Source organism: Procambarus clarkii, chromosome 14 (assembly GCF_040958095.1).
Source record: "Procambarus clarkii isolate CNS0578487 chromosome 14, FALCON_Pclarkii_2.0, whole genome shotgun sequence".
In the NCBI taxonomy this organism is placed as follows: domain Eukaryota; kingdom Metazoa; phylum Arthropoda; class Malacostraca; order Decapoda; family Cambaridae; genus Procambarus; species Procambarus clarkii.
In genome coordinates this window covers 4,462,592-4,481,500 of record NC_091163.1, presented here as the reverse complement: position 1 = coordinate 4,481,500, position 18,909 = coordinate 4,462,592, and the positions used below count along the sequence as shown (strand labels likewise).

General features: G+C 42.5%; 1 protein-coding gene across 1 annotated transcript in view; it reads right to left on the bottom strand.

Annotated features, from left to right (window-relative positions):
- LOC123770088 (glucose dehydrogenase [FAD, quinone]-like) overlaps positions 1-6,451 on the bottom strand; it is a 24,720-nt gene extending 18,269 nt beyond the window's left edge. Inside the window, exons 1-7 of the mRNA XM_045761762.2 lie at positions 6,307-6,451; positions 3,667-3,875; positions 2,221-2,410; positions 1,425-1,556; positions 1,069-1,190; positions 738-794; positions 1-102 (exon numbers count right to left, since the gene is read on the bottom strand). The exon at positions 1-102 is cut by the window's left edge and continues 12 nt beyond it. Coding sequence (XP_045617718.2) covers positions 1-102; positions 738-794; positions 1,069-1,190; positions 1,425-1,556; positions 2,221-2,410; positions 3,667-3,875; positions 6,307-6,445 — 951 coding nt within the window. The 5' untranslated portion in view covers positions 6,446-6,451. The remainder of the gene's footprint in view (positions 103-737; positions 795-1,068; positions 1,191-1,424; positions 1,557-2,220; positions 2,411-3,666; positions 3,876-6,306) is intronic.
- Positions 6,452-18,909: the final 12,458 nt, after the last annotated feature.

Here is an 18,909-nt window from a genome sequence, read left to right as displayed (position 1 = left end):
TAGGTGGTGCCCGGGACCAATCCCCGAGAGCATGAGCAGTTTAGGAGAGCCGACGGCTCCGGCAGACACTACCACCTCCCTCTCCGCTCCGACCCGTAACACCTGTGTAAACAAATCCTCACACTTGTGTAAACAAATCCTCACACCTGTGTAGACAAATCCTCACACCTGTGTAGACTAATCCTCACATCTGTGTAGACAAGTCTTCAACTACTTTAGGCAGACAAAACACAAATTAAATAATATGTAAGTGAATAACTGAGATATACATATCTACAATGAGAAATGAATGCAGGTGAAGCCAGTTTTAGATGAATTGTGGAGTGTCATTGAAGAAAATAATTGAGGAATATATGCAATCAATATTTTTTTACCAGGGAGTCTCTCATGTTTCAAAATGGCCAGTAGATTAATTAGTTTTATTTTTTATTGAAACATCCAGATGGCCAGTAGATTTACCAGTTTCATTTATTTCATGGATTTAAAAATTCGAGAGTTCTGGCATTTACGGCTTCGGCGGGTAGGCAGTTCCATGGGTTTATAACCCTGTGGGTGAAAACCATCTCCTGTTTCAGTCCTTCATCGTAGATTTTTCGAGCTTGACACCGTTGCTCCTTGTTTGTGTTACATATGATCTTTTGAAGAAGTTTGTCTGCATCAACATCTTCTAAATAGTTTAGTATATTTAGGATATAGACTAGGATAATTTAGGATAATGTATTTACATTAATACTCACCTTTCTTCCCAGTTTCAGTAAGACGCCTTTCGCCTGCTTCTTCTTGTTTATCAGCACCTGAAAACGTGTTGCGAGAACCGTCGTCAATACATTGTAAAATTAATGTTTCGTATTTATTTAAATTTATAATAAGTTCTGGAATTCATTCGTGTTTCAAACTCAAATTTATGCCTAGAATTTCCTGCAAACCCAATGATAACGTTTTCTATGACAAGACAAATTATCTTAGCATGAATTTTCCCCGTAGAGCTTGGAGCAGAGAGGGGGGGTTAGTGTAAATATTTTCACAGCCTAGCAAGACTGTTGTGGGTTGTAAGATGATGGCACTGACCCGTAAGACTGTAGCTGAGTGCAGGATGTGCAGGTTGGGTCTGGAGGAGGCTGGTCTGAGATAGGCTTCGTGGGTAGAACTTCTTGTGCCGTTACGAATTGTAAACTGGGAGTGAGAGAACCCTGGGAGGAGGTGGGAGGGCCAGGGTCAATATGGTGGGAGAATTACATTCCCACATTCTTAAATTACTTTCAAACACTAAGAACACACGACTAAAGAAAACTGCAGAAAGCCTATTGATCCACACTAAGTCAGCACCTATTTATATCCACCCCAAACTCATTCATATACATTGTCTAGCCTACGCTTGAAACAATCCAGGGATCCCATTATATACATTACTGTAGGCGACTCACCAATGCCACCGTGAGCGTTGATGTCTACGGTGGGGAACGCGAGCTGTTGACCCCCCAGGAAGAAGGCACGAGTTAGGGGTCCCTCTGGTCCTGGGGTCACCCCCAGGGGTCCTCCGTGACCCCTCACGCGATCTGTGTGACCATCATACCGAGTATAACATTATATATTATATGCATTCATTGCCATTTCCTCTGTTTCCTGGGGGTGGCGAGGCTTCTGCTAAGGATTCAGATATGAGTAAGATAATAAAAAAATTATATATATATATATATATATATATATATATATATATATATATATATATATATATATATATATATATATATATATATATATTCATATTCATTTTATCAATCGCAATACGGAATATTTTTGATCGTTTTGTCATGTTACATTTACCTATATCTTTCTTAACATTCTAATTTAATAGTTATTTTGTCTCCCTGCTTCAATTCCTTAGCTTTTTTTTTATAAAACTATTTTCTTAATACATTTCTTTAATATGATAATTAATTAATTTAGAGATATTTCTCTTGATTATTATTTTATTTAAGTCTTAGCTCTCCTCATGCTCCCATTTTCTTGTATGACACTGTCGTTTATTTTATATCTATTATGCAATAACTCAAATATGCAAAGTTGCAGAGCTTTATGCTATAATCCAACATTAGACTGCCTTAAACAGATATTTATACAACCATATTCAAGCCACAAAATGTAATAAAATAACCACAGGAAAAGAAAATCACATCAGCTTCTTTTAACCGGAACTGTCAACAAACATTGTCTACACACCTCTTGGATTGGGATGCCGGCCAAGAAAGTCTTCGGCTTTAATGAAGTAAGGGAGAACGGAGGCGTAGTCCCAGCCCGGGTTCCCTAGGGCCGCCCACTCGTCGTAGTCCCTCGGGCTGCCCCTCACGTAGAACATCCCGTTGATGGAGGAAGTCCCTCCTAACATCCGCCCTTGGATCACCCGACCTGCCTGCCAGGCCACTTGGAAGTTGAGGAAACGACAGGAGAAAGGTCTATTTGGTCGCTATTTGCATTTGCCTCACCACATACTCGTTCATATATACATGTGTTGATGCGTTTTGCCCGAAACGCATTGCGTAATAGTGGCTTTAGGCATTGTATGTACTAGCTCTATCTATATATCAATCCATTAATGTAACATCACTTGTATGTATGTACCTTACCTGAATAAACATATTTATTATTTTATTTATTTATGTCTAATCGATATGCAATCGACTTGAGAATGGTCCAGGACGGACCGAAACGTCGTCGTCCCTTCACTCCCCAGTGTGTGTGGTTTGGTCAACATGTCTAACCTACGCGTGAAACAGTTCAACAACTCTACGTCTGTTATGCTGCCTGGTAATGTGTTCCACAGATCAACAACCTTAACAATATATATATTTCACTTGACTCGTACAGACAACTCCCTCCCTCTCTCATTCGTCCTCTCTCCTTATTATTTCAGTCTCCCTTACATTCTTCAGCCCTCCCCTTTTCCCATTTTCCTATTCTCCCTTCCTTCCATTGTCTCTCTTTATCTCTTCCGTTCTCTCGAAGTGAGCAAAACATACTTGAGTAACGTTGAATCAACGTTAACAAATCCACAAGGGCCGTGATGATGCTTCGAACCTACGTCCGAGAGGATCCCAGATTGTTCATTTGATGCATCACGCTATTGTGATTTTTGTGTGTATTGAATCAACGTTATTACGTTGATTCAACGTCATTACAGCCGAAAATGCGGGTTGGAAAACAATCTACGGGTAATCAAACCCATATTTCACTTTTCACATAGGACGCGTTGGATATTGCAACAGGAGCCTATCCTTCTTAAGGACAGGCATGGGGAGGTGGGGGGGCGTCGACCCCCAAACATCATGTGATTCTCACTATATAATCACAATTCACCATGGATTTTTTACATGAAGATATCCTTTTACATGAAGATATCCGCAACCATCTCACTACACACCTTTAACAAGACAAACAGATATTCTCTACATATCTTGAGGTTATCTTGAGATGATTTCGGGGCTTTTTAGTGTCCCCGCGGCCCGGTCCTCGACCAGGCTTCCACCCCCCAGGAAGCAGCCCGTGACAGCTGACTAACACCCAGGTACCTATTTTACTGCTAGGTAATAGGGATGTTGCAAGACAAAAAATAACACGCCTAATGACCACCTAAACAAAAAAATGATATACCAGTCCGTTCATCCTCACATTATTGACAAAGTTGCCGAGGGCGTTCTTCTGCGGGACGCTGGTGTAGCCCCAGTCATCACTGATGCCCGGGATGAAGTTGAAGTCCAGCAGCCCCGGCACGCGGGTTTCCGGGGGCGGTGGGCCCCCGGCCTCCACCAGCAGCACCCTCCAGCTGGGCACCTCCGACAGCCTGGCCGCCACCACGCTCCCGGCCGACCCGCCGCCCACTGTCGTGAGGGGGAGAGAGTTATCAGGGAGAAAGCACCAAGACATTAGGACACGGGCTCACCAAAACCCGTGCTACTTGGAACTTTTTGTTCCAGGTAGCGAATCTACAACAACAATAACAAGCCATTACGACTGTATAGTACTTGGAAGGGGTCAGGATAAGGATTTGGGATGGGACGACGGGGGGAGAGGGGTGGAGAGGAATGGTGCCCAACCACTTGTGGACGGTCAGGGATTGAACGCCGACCTGCATGAAGCGAGACCGTCGCTCTACCGTCCAGCCCAAGTGGTTGAGCGCAAACTGATAAGTTTAGCAAGAGGAGCCTGGGGGCCAGATTCACGAATTCACTTACGCAAGCACTTACGAAGGTGTACATCTTTCCTCAATCTTTGACGGCTTTGGTTACATTTATTAAACTGTTTACAAGCATGAAAACTTCCCATTCAACTGTTGTTATTGTTATAAACAGCCTCCTGGTGCTTCGGAGCTCATTAACTGTTTAATAATTGTAAATAAAGCCGCCAAAGATTGAGAAGAGATGTACTGGTTCGTAAGTGCTTGCGTAAGTGCTTGCGTAAATCTGGCCCCTGATGTGCTACTTCGCTAAGTCACTGTTCTGCCTGTTGAAAGTTTGTATATATATTTGTTTATAGATGCATTTTTTAATGCTATATATATACAATATTATATTGGTCAGAGATATCAAATAATATACACCTGGAAGATACTGGAGGGCCAGGTCCCAAATCTACACAGTAAAATAACAACGTACTGGAGTGAACGATATGGAAGAAAATGCAGAATAGAACCAGTGAAGAGCAGAGGTGCCATAGGCACAATCAGAGAACACTGTATAAACATCAGAGGTCCACGGTTGTTCAACGTCCTCCCAGCAAGCATAAGAAATATTGCCGGAACAACCGTGGATATCTTCAAGAGGAAACTAGAGTGTTTCCTCCAAGGAGTGCCGGACCAACCGGGCTGTGGTGGATATGTGTAGGCCTGCGGGTCGCTCCAAGCAACAGCCTGGTGGACCAAACTCTCACAAGTCAAGCCTGGCCTCGGGCCGGGCTTAGGGAGTAGGGTCCCAGAACTGCTTGGGGACCCTGGGGTTCTGGGAGAAGAACTCCCAGAACCCCATCAACCAGGTATCAACCAGGTCATGTAATGATTCATAACATGATGACCAAACCACACATCGGATGAACAAGCGACGACATTTCGGTCCGTTTCGGACCATTATAAAATCGTGTTATGATAATGGTCCATGACGGACCGAAACGTCGCCGTCTCTCCATCTTCTGATGTGGTTTTTTGGTCATCGTATCTTCAGCCACGTCATTGTGACTCGTCGTCTGCATTCATAAAATAATGGTATGTCCCATATGGTCCATACAGTATTGTATTCTGCTACAACATTGTAAGTATGCCACATGTGGGGATATACAATAACATACGTATATCATGTGTATTGAATTAACGCTGTAGTTTTAGTACCTGTTTAGCGTGCAATATTGCACGCTTTCACGCTAACCGTCCCTGACAAAGTTAGTCCGTCTTAAACATGATTTATAAAACTGTCTCTAACAAAAAATATATTGAATCTTCTTCCTTCTTGAGGTGATCTTGGGATGGGGTAAATCTCAAGAGAAACTCGAAGTCACCAAGACCAACATGAGCGTGTTAGAAAGACTGTTTATTGTTTTGGATTTAGCTACTGGGAACAAAAAGTTCCAAGTAGCACGGGCTATGGTGAGCCCGTAGTGGACTTACCTGGCACAGGAGCGGGGCAAGTAGCACGGGCTATGGTGAGCCCGTAGTGGACTTACCTGGCACAGGAGCGGGGCAAGTAGCACGGGCTATGGTGAGCCCGTAGTGGACTTACCTGGCACAGGAGCGGGGCAAGTAGCACGGGCTATGGTGAGCCCGTAGTGGACTTACCTGGCACAGGAGCGGGGCAAGTAGCACGGGCTATGGTGAGCCCGTAGTGGACTTACCTGGCACAGGAGCGGGGCAAGTAGCACGGGCTATGGTGAGCCCGTAGTGGACTTACCTGGCACAGGAGCGAGGCTGTGACTAGAGTCGTTCGAATGAAGTACGATAATTAAGGAAAAGTACTAAGCCAGTACCTCTATATAGAGCAGCCCGTCCTCCCAACGTCAAGAAACTGCCGTACTGAAGTGCCCTTATCCTAACCTACCAGAGAACCCAAAACAGAAATCGGGACAGTATATATCAATTTCGCGAACCGCTACCATTTTCTAGTACGACAATTTTTGGCCTTAGAGTATGCGTCAAAATGCGACGTTGTATTAGGAGGACAGGTTGTATACAGCACGCGGAAGGGGTGAAGGAACGGTGAGCAACCACTTTGACCATCGGGAATCGAACGCCGACTTGCAAGAAGCGAGACCTTCGCTGAAACCAACCGATGATGAAGTCGTAGGTAGAGAATATGTTGGTGGGGAAGTCTGTGGCTCCCGACTCCCGCGCCGCCTTCGTCAGCAGCAGGGATCGAACTAGGGGCAGCAGCACGTATAGCAGCAGGCCAATGGTCAACTCCCCCATCAGGTTGAGGAGGAGTCTAAGAACCATCTCTGAGGGCAGATGGAGATAAGAATGGTGGTGAGAGCTGGTGTCAACAATGTTTACATTTTCTGTACATCGATCTGGAAGGTATAACTTTAAAAATATATATGTACCGTTCCAGTAACCAAAGCACAACGTGGTGGCGAAAAAGGTATTGGGGTTGTGGCTGGTAGGGGTGTTTGGGTGGGTAGGGGGTGGTTGTGGGTTATTGGGTGGGCAGGAGAGGAGTGGTGGGCTCTGGGGGACATGGTGGGGAGGGATAAGGAGGAATATAACTTGATTACAAATGATTTAATTACGTAGTAAATCTGTGTGAAGACACTGGAAGGTACAAGTCACAAGTTATTTTAGTTTCCGCTTAAACTAAATTCTCCCGTAGTTATACATTCGCCAGTAGCCTAGCTTAAAATGGATTACCTTCACCTTAATTTACATTTCTACAGGCCCACACCTCCATCTGAAGCAATATAAATAAAATATACACCGAAAGGTAGATTTAACTTTTCAGTATATATAGATTTGAGAGTATATTTTTTTGTCGTGGACAGTGTTCAGGGCTGAGGGTATACTTTGTTAATCGTTACTCCTGGGAAAGTATAGGTTTGGTTCGCAACTCGTCCTCCTAATAGAGCGTCGTATTTTGACGTATACTCTACCTAAGGCCAAAAATCGTCTTACTAGAAAATGGAAGCGGCTGGCGAAATTGATACAGTCCCGTTTTCTGTTTTGGGTCCTCAGGTGGGCTAGGATAAGGGGCACTTCAGTACAACAGTGTCTTATCATTGGAAATCTTTAGGAGGACGGGCTGGTTTTTCGTGTTTTCTACAATAATAATAGTACATAACTGGAACCTTGTTAGTTACAACAGTCCACTTGTGTATATTTGACCAAATAGTTGCTCTAAGTGCTCTATCATTTCAGGAGCACGGGTTGTAGTGTTGTGAGAAAGAAACGCTTGTATTTTAAGCCCCACTTTCCACTTTTACTACACTAACAATGTGTGTGTGTGTGTGTGTGTGTGTGTGTGTATGTGTGTGTGTGTGTGTGTGTGTGTGCGTGTGTGTGTGTGGAAAAAAATTAAATTAGTAGTTAGTAACAGTTGATTGATTGACGGTTGAGAGGCGGGCCGAAAGAGCAGAGCTCAACCCCCGCAAACACAACTAGGTGAATACAACTAGGTGAATACACACATCCATAGGAAGCAGCCCGTAGCAGCTGTCCAACTCCTAGGTACCTATTTACTGCTAGGTGAACAGAGCATTAGGGTGAAAAAAATTATGCCCATTTGTCCACCGGGGATCGAACCCGGGCCCTTAAGACTACGACCCCAGAGCGCTGTCCCCTCAGCCGCGAGGCCCCTGGAATTTGTGTTCAGCCTCCTATGTCGTGTGCTAATGCCATTGCTTTTGCACTAATTGAACTCTTATAGCCACTTATTGGACCATATTTGCAATTTACCCAATACTTTATTCATCTTTTTACTCACATGTTTGTGGTTGCGGGGATTGAGCTTCAGCTCTTTGGTCCTGGTTCTCAAACGTCAGTCAACTGTGGTACAGGTTCCCGAGCCTATTGAGCTGAGTCATATCTACATGTGACACTGGGTATGGAGTCAGCCTCCACCACATCACTTCTTATTGCATTCCATTTGTTCACTACTCTGACACTGATAAAATCTTTCTAATGGCTCATTTGTGTATAAAGTTTGCACCTGTGTCCCCTTGTCACCATGTGTAATTACCTAATTATCTAAGTGTAGTTATAGGATGAGAGCTACGCTCGTGGTGTCCCGTCTTCCCAGCACTCTTTGTCATATAACGCTTTGAAACTACTGACGGTTTGTGTGTGTGTGTATTTACCTAGCTGTGCTTGTGGGAGGGTTGAGCTCTAGCTCTTTGGGCCCGCCTCTCAACTGTCAATCAATCAACTGATTATTTATTTTTTCTCCCACACATACACACACACACCGGAAGCTTCCCGTAATAGCTGCCTAACTCCCAAGTACCTATTTACTGCTAGGTTAACAAGGGAATTAGGGTGAAAGACACTCTGCCCATTTGTTTCCGCCCTCGCCGGGGATAGATCCCCGGACCCTACGAATCCCGAGCGCTGTCCACACAGCCGTCAGGCCCCTGCCCTCCTTGTGTGTGTTTGTGTGGTGGAATATTTTACCTATCACTTCTCCACTCTGTTCCTCTAAACTAGTCACAGAAGGCAGAGTGTAAATACGCATTTTATTTGCCATTATATTTTATATTGCTCTGAAGATGTATTATTAAATACGAAAGTACTTAAGGAAGTTTCTGTTTTAATTCTTCCTCCGTGGTCTGACACTGTCATATTGCCTGCCCGAAACGCTGCGCGTACTAGTGGCTTTACAAGAATGTAATTACTATGCTATGTATCCTCACAATCTCAATGTACCTTCTTGTATATATATAAATAAAATAAAATATTGCTCTGATTAAGGTATTATGTTATTGTCATTAAGTTCCCCCTGTAGGTGAAGGCGTTATGCCCGTTTTCTTTCACAGCGTCGGGACGCTAACTTTAGAAAACCTCGTCACGTCGCTGTATAATAATTTTAATTTTGTTGTTTCGGAAACGAAAACTTTCTATTAAATTAGACAGTACTGATCCCTCCCCTCCCCTGCTGGCTGTGACTGCCAGAGACAGGTGGTGAACTAAGCTTTCACCTGTACATAAAGACGGGGTGGATACGTCCCCATTGACTGTACAGTCTCCTGACAATTGTCTTCATAAAACTATAATAACTTTATCCATATATTGCATCACTGTAGAATCAGGAGTCACTACCTTCAAAACATCCGATCTTATATCTGATAGACAGTATGTCTCTGAGACATTCACAGTATGTCTGATTAATTCCCCCCACACTACTGCGATTAGACACTGGTGTCTATTAATCTTGTTTAAATTACCAATCAAGTTGTCAATGTAATCAATCAGAGCTTTAATATACCAATACCTTTTAACATACTAATCTCTCTCATCTCATTTTTTTCTTGCAATGTATCTGTTTTCATTTTATTAATTCTGCTAGAATTTACTTACTTAAAATTATTTGTTAGATTAAGGACCTGCCCGAAACGCTGCGCGTACTAGTAGCTTTACAAGATTGCAAATACTGTGTTGTGTATTCTCACAAACTCAATGTACCTTCTTGTATATAAATAAATAAATAAATAAACAATAATTAACGATTAAAATTAACAACGATTAGCGATTAACATTATAATCCACCGCTGCCCACTGGATGGGGGGCGGTGTGCAGGACAAACATATCAATTGTGACACTAGCTCTCCACATATGTCAGTTGCTTAATTTATAAACTATACTTTTGGTCGATCTCGAACCCATTGTTGATGTGACGACTTGTACTGAATTTTGTAACTATCTCATCAAGACTGTAACTTGCTTAGCTAAATGAATTGTGGGGTTCAGTCCCTGAGCCCATTATGTGCCTCTGTAACCTCCTTTCCACTACCCCCTACAGGATGGGTATGGGGTACATAATAAATGAAGTAAACAAAACAAGGTTGTGTATTGACTGAATTACAAACTCCCACACCTCTAAACGACTTATTTGCTTAATATTAATACTATTTGCTCTCATTTTCTTTCATTTTCATTTCACAACTTTCATTTTCTCAAATACTAACCCATTTATACTGACACACTTAATACTGAACTAAAAGAAATCCGCAAATGGCTGAATACTATTATATACTCACCATTAACATTGAAACACACACACACACACACACACACACACACACACACACACACACACACACACACACACACACACACACACACACACACACACACACACACACACACTAAACATTATTTGACAATAAATCAACCAATCGAATTTAGCGCAGAGAAGAGGGGAAATACTTTGTCATAAGCAACAAATTGAACTGAAATCATATATAATATAAAAAATATATACATCTAAAGCTATAAGCATACCGAGTCAAAATCCAATATTTAGTTCGACCTAGATAATACTATATCAGTTATGGGGGGGGGGGGGGAATTTGTGGCCTTTTATGGTACTTATAAAATACCTTTTTATGAATAACAAAGGTACTGCGCCCTTTTATGGTTGTTATTGTTATAGATTCAGCGACTTGGAACAAAAGTTGCAGGTAGCACGGGCTATGGTGAGCCCGTAGCTTTTATGACATTTAGTGGTCTTTTCTATTGTATTCTGCGGTATATATATATATATATATATATATATATATATATATATATATATATATATATATATATTCAAAGACTTTACACATACACAACTGAATAGAACTTACATATCTCCGATTTGTTTATATCTACATTTGAGTGAGGTGGATGGGGTGAGGTGGTATTTAATAGGGTATTAATTTCATCAACAATGTAATGTTGATGAAATTAATACCCTATATATATATATATATATATATATATATTAATCAGTTTATACTTCTCGTAGCCTAGAGTTATGCGTGGCAGATCACGCTAATGTTGTCGTGTAGAGTGCGCGTGCGCCGCACGTGCGCCTGGAGTACATGCGGGCGTGCGCTTAACTACGCCCGCATGCTAAGGCATCCATAATTTCGTGGCGCCACGCCTTGCGTTTATAGGCGCCGGAAAACTTTCTTTTAAACAGTTTCAAATTTTCTCCTTTTTTTATATATTTTTTTTCGTTTCCTACATCATCCCACACAGGAATGTGGATAATGTAGAAATCATTATGAAAATAATCCACTCGTGGTGTAACGGGGGGTGGGGGGGAAATAGCTCTATCTTGTCCATTATTCCAACCCCCCAGTTAACTAACGAGGCCGGGAGAAACAGCTCTCTCTAGTCCGTTATCCCGTCCCCAGTTAGCTAACTATTCTAGAGCACCTCCAGAGTTCCTACGGCAACCTCTCTCGTTCAACACCTTGTAACCTAGGTATTCGACTACCTAGGTGCTAAGACTACAAGGCGCTGTAACTTGATCAGCTACCCGAAACTCTAGAGAGAACTCTAGAATACATTTCACTGCCACAAACGTATAAGAGAAAACGAAAGGAAAGAAATGAATAGTGAAGTAATTAGTGAGGGTTTGGGGTGAGAGGTAGGGAGGTGGGAGGAGCGAGGAGGGTCATTAGTTGAAAGTGAGAGTTTAGAGAGGGGTGGAGGGAGAGGTGTAGATAGGTAGACGTAGAAGAGTAGATAGTAGAAGTAGAAGAGTAGATAGTAGAAGAAGAAATGCTGCCACCATCCATTCAAGACCATTACATACAAGACAAGGAATGGAACTTGTCTGTATCACAATATTCACAAAAGATGTTATCAAGAGGTCATTATTAGTATGTCCCATCTTTATCATGTACTCATTAAATCATGAAACCAGTAATCACAGAGGCTTTCTCACCTCAACTCAAAACTCTAGGGAACACAGTGAAAGACCATTTAAATAATAAATTCAACAATTATATTTTTCATGATAAGTATCATAACTTAAGCAATCCAATTAAAATGTTAAAGATTAATATTCAAAGTGAGCCATCATCCAAGAATTTGAGAACACTACAACTTGACTGCCCCTGATCATCACACAACATTTGTAAACACGACCAAGTCACCTTAATGCTCAACTCACCAAGTGTCTGCCTATAGCTGGATTGAGAGGGGGGGTCTGTAGTTGACAGAGACTGTCCCGCCCTGCCGGCCGACAGCCTCCCTGCTAGGCCGTCTTCTCTCCTCTGCTGGCTGCTGTTCTTCCTCGTTAATGCTCCCGAATCGATAGCTCTCCTAGTATATATTGGGGAACCTAGTAGCTAACTCCGCCCACAAGTAGATAGCCTCAGGCTATCTACCAAGCCACTCCTTAAACGTCGGCATGTTTGAAGGCTACCAGGCTCCAATTATAAGATTAGCAGAAGTAAGGTGGAATTCGCATGATCTGACCTCAGGTCACTTGGTGGTCATTAACTCTTAGAGGTGTGAGATCTCAGGTCGACCAAACTGGCGCCTTCTCAAATCCTTGTCTGTGACTCATGTATCTCTATGTATTTTAAATACAACTAAACCAAACACCTTACAGTGTTGCCCACTGTAACACCTTACAGTGTTACAGTGGGCCCTGGGATTCGTTCAGCAGTGTGGAATTTGTTTTCTTATAAGCTTAAACTTTTAGCTTGTATGTGCTGAATGAAAATTATTTTTTAAATAAATTTTGGATTTGTTTTTGTAAAGCAGCAAGTTAAGGGTCCTCTGGTAGGTTAGGAGGGCAGCAGGTTCTCCTAAGGTTTCAAAACGTTATGAAAAACGTTAATTGAATGTTTTCTCTCCTAACCTAACAGCCTATAAGCCAGAGGACCCAAAACAGAAAACGGGACAGTACGTCACTTTCGTGAGCCGATTTCATTTCCAATTACGTCGATTTTTAGCCTGAGTGGCGCATACGCGTGACAAGCGACGTAATTTGTAAGACGACGGGTTGACTTGCGAAACCTGTGCATCATCCAACAAAGAAAGCTTTGTTTACATTTTTTTTAAACAGTTTGTGAGCTTGAAAACGTCGCAACCCGAGGTTGTTATAGTACCTCGTAGTGCTTTGGAGGTTATAAACTGCATAAATAAATAAATGTAAGCAAAGCCACTATGTTAGAGGAAAGATGTACAGGTTTCGTAAGGGGTTGTGGAAGTATTTATGAATCCTGGCCTTCTGGCTAAGCATTATTAATTCAAAGAAATGCGTGACAACTTTATAACCTATTATTATAATCTTTTTTTTAGTTCATATTCCAGTATTTCTGAAGGGGGTGTTATAATTAGCGCGCGCGCACACACACACACACACACACACACACACACGCACACACACACACACACACACACACACACACACACACACACACACACACACACACACACACACACACACCTGTTGATAGACAGTTGAGAGGCGGGACCAAAGAGCCAGAGCTCAACCCCCGCAAGCACAAAGAGGTGAGTACACACACACACACACACACACACACACACACACACACACACAAACTGGACGGGGTCCTCGCTCCTGAGTGGACAGCGCTCGGGGGTCATAGTTCTAATGACCTGGGTTCGATCCCCGGCCGAGGCAGAAACAAATGGGTAGTTTCTTTCACCCTGTTGCTCCTGTTCACCCAGCAGTAAATAGGTACCTGGGAGTTAAACAGCTGCTACGGGTTGCTTCCTGAAAATATGTGTGTGTGATAGAGAGAAATATATGTAGTAGACATAATAGAGGAAGAATAGATTGGTTAGAAAGGCGGGATCCAAGAGCTAATAGCTCGATTCTGCAGACACAAATAGTAAACACACACACACACACACAGATGCCGAAGAAATATAAGAAAATTCACTTTCGCAAACAGAGTGGTAGACGGTTGGAACAAGTTAGGGGAGAAGGTGGTGGAGGCCAAGACCGTCAGTAGTTTCAAAGCGTTATATGACAAAGAGTGCTGGGAAGACGGGACACCACGAGCGTACCTCTCATCCTGTAACTACACTTAGGTAATTACACACATAAATGTACGAATATCTAACTAACCATTCACTATATTATAATCTATCTATACTCACCGTACGAAGAATAAAGATTCCAAAATGAAAGATAACTCGATTTCCGATCTAAAATGAAAATCAGAGTCGCGATCTTGGAACACCAGATTCAAAATCCATGATCAGCCGATTCCCAAAGTGTGCTGATGGAGTTGCTGAGTGCAGAGGTGACGTTAGTTGGCGATGGGTCGTTGTCAGTGAAGCAGTTCCACTAACGAGGTGATTGTATTGACGGAGCGAGACTGGCAGGGAGGGAGGTCCTAGCCTCACTGGCGTCCGAACTAGACTGGGAGTTCGGAGCGGGGATCTCCCTCGGAGGACATTTCGCTCTCCCGCCAAAGGCCCTGTGGGAGAAAGCATCGGAAACATCTGCAGTAAACGCAGATATCTTTAGTCAAGGGTAATCAAGAGCTTTACGAACGCACGCATGCTCGATAACACCATTAGAACTATTATTCATTTCTAGATATTTGCCATTCCACGTAAATATCTTCGACCATCTAGAGGGATGTCTCTATTAACTGAGCTACGAGCTAGCCACAATTAGGAAGGATTTCAGAGGCACCAAACCGCTTGGTGCGGTTTTGTATACCGTATTAAAAAAAAAATGCCACCAAATAGCCTAACATAATCTTATCTTTCAGTCAATAATGTTACTTAGGCTTTGCCATTGGCCATTTATTTTACTAGATTCGTTTTCTGTTAAGCTTAACCTCAAAATATGTTATAAAATATGTGCCCTGAGGTGTTAGTCGCTATTGTTAATTCGTTTTGCGGATTTAACGGATTTAACGGATCTTTTAAGAGAATAATTGCTCCATCCATAATGCCTGGACAGTACCTCAGCAAGAGACTATTATCCCATTTCCATGTGTGAATACATTTTCATTTTATGTTGTAAATTTAGTGACTAAATTCACATGTTAAGCGCATATAGTGTTTCAGGAAATGTTTTCTCCCTCATATCAGTCTTAGCTGGCGCGGTCCCATAAACGGATCCGCCGCTTGTACTAGTCCTGTCAAATTAAATCTTCGATGAGCCCATTACTCTGGTCTTCCTGCACCACCACTACCAGGTAGAGACCAGACACGTTCTATATCTAGCAAGATGTCCTCAAGATCTTGTTCTAAGGAAATTACGTCGTTGATAATTACTGTGAGCGGCTTGCAAGCCAGTCCTAGCCTAGTTGCACACAGTAGTTGTCTAACATTAAAGTAATTTGGGATACTTTCTCTAAAATTACTACTTCCATCCAAAATAAACTCGTTGAACGTCCTCAGTTTATCTCTGCGGTTTCAAGTGGGAGATGTGATAGAGCCCAATAGGCTCAGGAACCTGTACGCCAGTTGATTGACAGTTGAGAGGCGGGACTAATGAGCTAAAGCTCAACCTCTGCAAACACAACTAGGGGAGAACATCCTATCCATTATTGATAAGAGCCATTACTGGAACAACCGTGGACATCTTCAAGAGAAAATTAGATTGTTTTCTGCAAGGATTTTTTTTATTGTTGCCGCCGAAGGCGGCTAGTTTATTGTGCACCCCATACTCATCCTGTGAGCGGTAGCGCAAAAGCATTACAGAGGGCACAAAAGGTCTTTATCAGACCTCATCTTAGATTATTACATAAACAATTTCTTCAATCCTTCACACCTTATAGATACAATGTCAGCTAGTTACAGAGAAAGTGCTATTACAAGAGCTACATATTTACAGTAAGTCATCATACATTAATGGTAGGTTTTATCGTTAATACATAATAGTTTGGCCAATGGGGATATTACAGAGTTATAGGGGAGCTTCTGTTTATTATTAGTCCTCACAATACACTACTTGTTTCTGAATCTCATATGTCGTTCATCTACTGGAAGCAAAATGTGGGTATGACACTGTACTTGTTTTTATGAGATTCAGAGGCCGCCATTGTTCTTTTGTACTTTATCAGTCTGCAGTTTCAGGAAAGCAAGTATGTCTACACACCGGTTGTAGTGCTTTATTACGGCTTCTTTTTCCTCTTCAGTCAGCACATCACCTGTCACCATTTCTTTAAATGTTTCTGCAAGGAGTACCGGACCAACCGGGCTGTGGTGGGTATGTGGGCCTGCGGGCCGCTCCAAGCAACAGCCTGGTGGACCAAACTCTCAGAAGTCAAGCCTGGCCTCGGGCCGGGCTTAGGGAGTAGGGTCCCAGTCAAGGGTCCCGTCAAGCAGGTTTTGAACTTAGGGTAGTTCCCGACCCCTTCATCACACACACCCTTATTGTAATTACCTTACCTTGCTTTTACCTTGCGATGATTTCGGGGCTTAGCGCCCCACGGCCCGGTCCTCGCCCAGGCCCTCCTCGTTGCTGGACTGGTCAAAAAGGCTTTTCGACGTGGCTGCTCGCAACCTGACGTATGAATCGCAGCCTGGTTCGTCAGGTATCCTTTGGAGGTGTTTATCAAGTTCTCTCTTGAACACTGTGAGGGGTCGGCCAGTTATGTCCCTTATGTGTAGTGGAAGCGTGTTGAACAGTCTCGGACCTCTGATGTTGATAGTTCTCTCTTGAACACTATGAGGGGTCGGCCAGATATGTCCCTTATGTGTAGTGGAAGCGTGTTGAACAGTCTCGGGCCTCTGATGTTGATAGAGTTCTCTCTCAGAGTACCTGTTGCATCTCTGCTTTTCAACGGGGGTATTCTGCACATCCTGCCATGCCTTCTGGTCTCATGTGATGTTATTTCTGTGTGCAGGTTTGGGACCAGCCCCTCTACTCTTTTCCACGTGTAAATTATTATGTATCTCTCCCGCCTGCACTCAAGAGAATTCAGATTTAGGCTCCTTAGTCGGTCCCAGTAGTTTAGATGTTTTACTGAGTGGATTCTAGCAGTAAAGGATCTCTGCACGCTCTCCAGGTCAGCAAATTCACCAGCTTTGAAAGGGGCTGTCATTGTGCAACTTAAGTGTAGCTCTGCCGCCCCATTCACGACACACTCTCAGCGTAGCTCTCCACTCAATAAGTGCACCATGCCTTAATTTGTCTGATGGGTCCCTATCATCATCTCGTCCACCTCTCCACCGGCCATTATAGAATGTTGGGTAAGACTTGAATGCGCATCTTTTGTTGTTGTGTTGTCTTACGTAAAGCACTGTCACCTGACCTGACAGCTGGGTGGACAGCGCTTCGGATTCATAGTCCTGAGGTTCCGGGTTCGATCCCCGGTGGAGGCGGAAACAAATGGGCAGAGTTTCTTTCACCTTGGTGCTCCTGTTCACCTAGCAGTAAATAGGTACCTGTGAGTTAGACAGCTCCTACCGGCTGATTCTTGGGGATGTGTAACAAAAAGGAGGCCTGGTCGAGGACCGGGCCGCGGGGACGCTAAGCCCCGAAATCATCTCAAGATAACCTCACTTTCATCCACAGAGACTGTTGTTATTGTTGTTGTTAAAGATTCGCTGGCTGGAACAAAAAGTTCCAGGTAGCACGGGCTATGGTGAGCCCGTAGTGCCTTTGATATACAGGAACTCTTCTCTGGTGGAGGGTCAGTAGTTGGTTTTGACCAGGGGGTGCTTAACCTTTTTTTTTTTTACGATTACAGATCCCTGGTGATTGGCGAGGACCCAATATGTCCTCGTCACCAGTCCTCTTAAGTACCAATATTACTTGGAAATATATATATATTATATATTGGGTTCGAATTCGAACCCACCATGGGTTCGTATCCTGGCCGGGGAGGATTTACTGGGCGCAATTCCTTAACTGTAGCCTCTGTTTAACGCAACAGTAAAATGTGTACTTGGATGAAAAAACGATTCTTCGCGGCGGGGGATCGTATTCCAGGGACCATAGGATTAAGGACTTGCCCGAAACGCTACGCGTACTAGTGGCTGTACAAGAATGTAACAACTCTTGTATATATCTCAAAAAAAAAAATATATATATATATATATATATTTGTGTTGCTTTACCAAACTAAACTAACCTAACCTTCCTATAGGCCTAATACACGATATCTGAGGCCTAATATAGTACATATGTGAGCTATACTAGGCCTGGGACTATTTAAGTTAGTGTTTTAGCTTCATTTATTTTAAAAGAATGCCTTACTACTCAGTATACTACTATATATAAGCTAAGTACGGTCAAATTCTGACTGTTGACGATCGTCGCAATAGATACTATATAATCAGGAGGATAGATTACATTCATATACTTACACATATAAATTAGAATATATATACATCCCCAACGATGGGGGATTCGGTTCAGATGAACATATGAAGCAATGCAACTACAACTGATACTGAAACTGAATTTAGTTTTGAGCTGCATATGTTTAAGCAAATTGTGTCAGACAATTTCTTTTGAAACCTTTCTTCAGTCTCTAAAACTGATCAAGAGTGAAAAATCATCGAGTCAGATATTATGTTCCTCGCCCTGCCCTGGTGACTCTCTATTACTCTCTCATCTATCCTAATCTCAACTATGGTATTTGTGCTTGGGGTTCTACTACCCAAAATCATTTACGTCCTCTAATTACTCAACACAAAGCTGCTGTTAGGACAATATCCAACTCTGGCCCCAGACATCACTCGGTACCCCTACTCAAATCTCTGAATATGTTAGATATTAAGTTTTCACTGCACATCCTCTCATGTGTATTATATATATATATATATATATATATATATATATATATATATATATATATATATATATATATATATATATATATATATATATATATATATATATATATATATATATATAAAACGGTGAACTGTAATGTCAATCCTGACCTTAAAAGCTTCATTGAAGGTTGTAATAAAACCCATGAGCACCACACCAGAAACA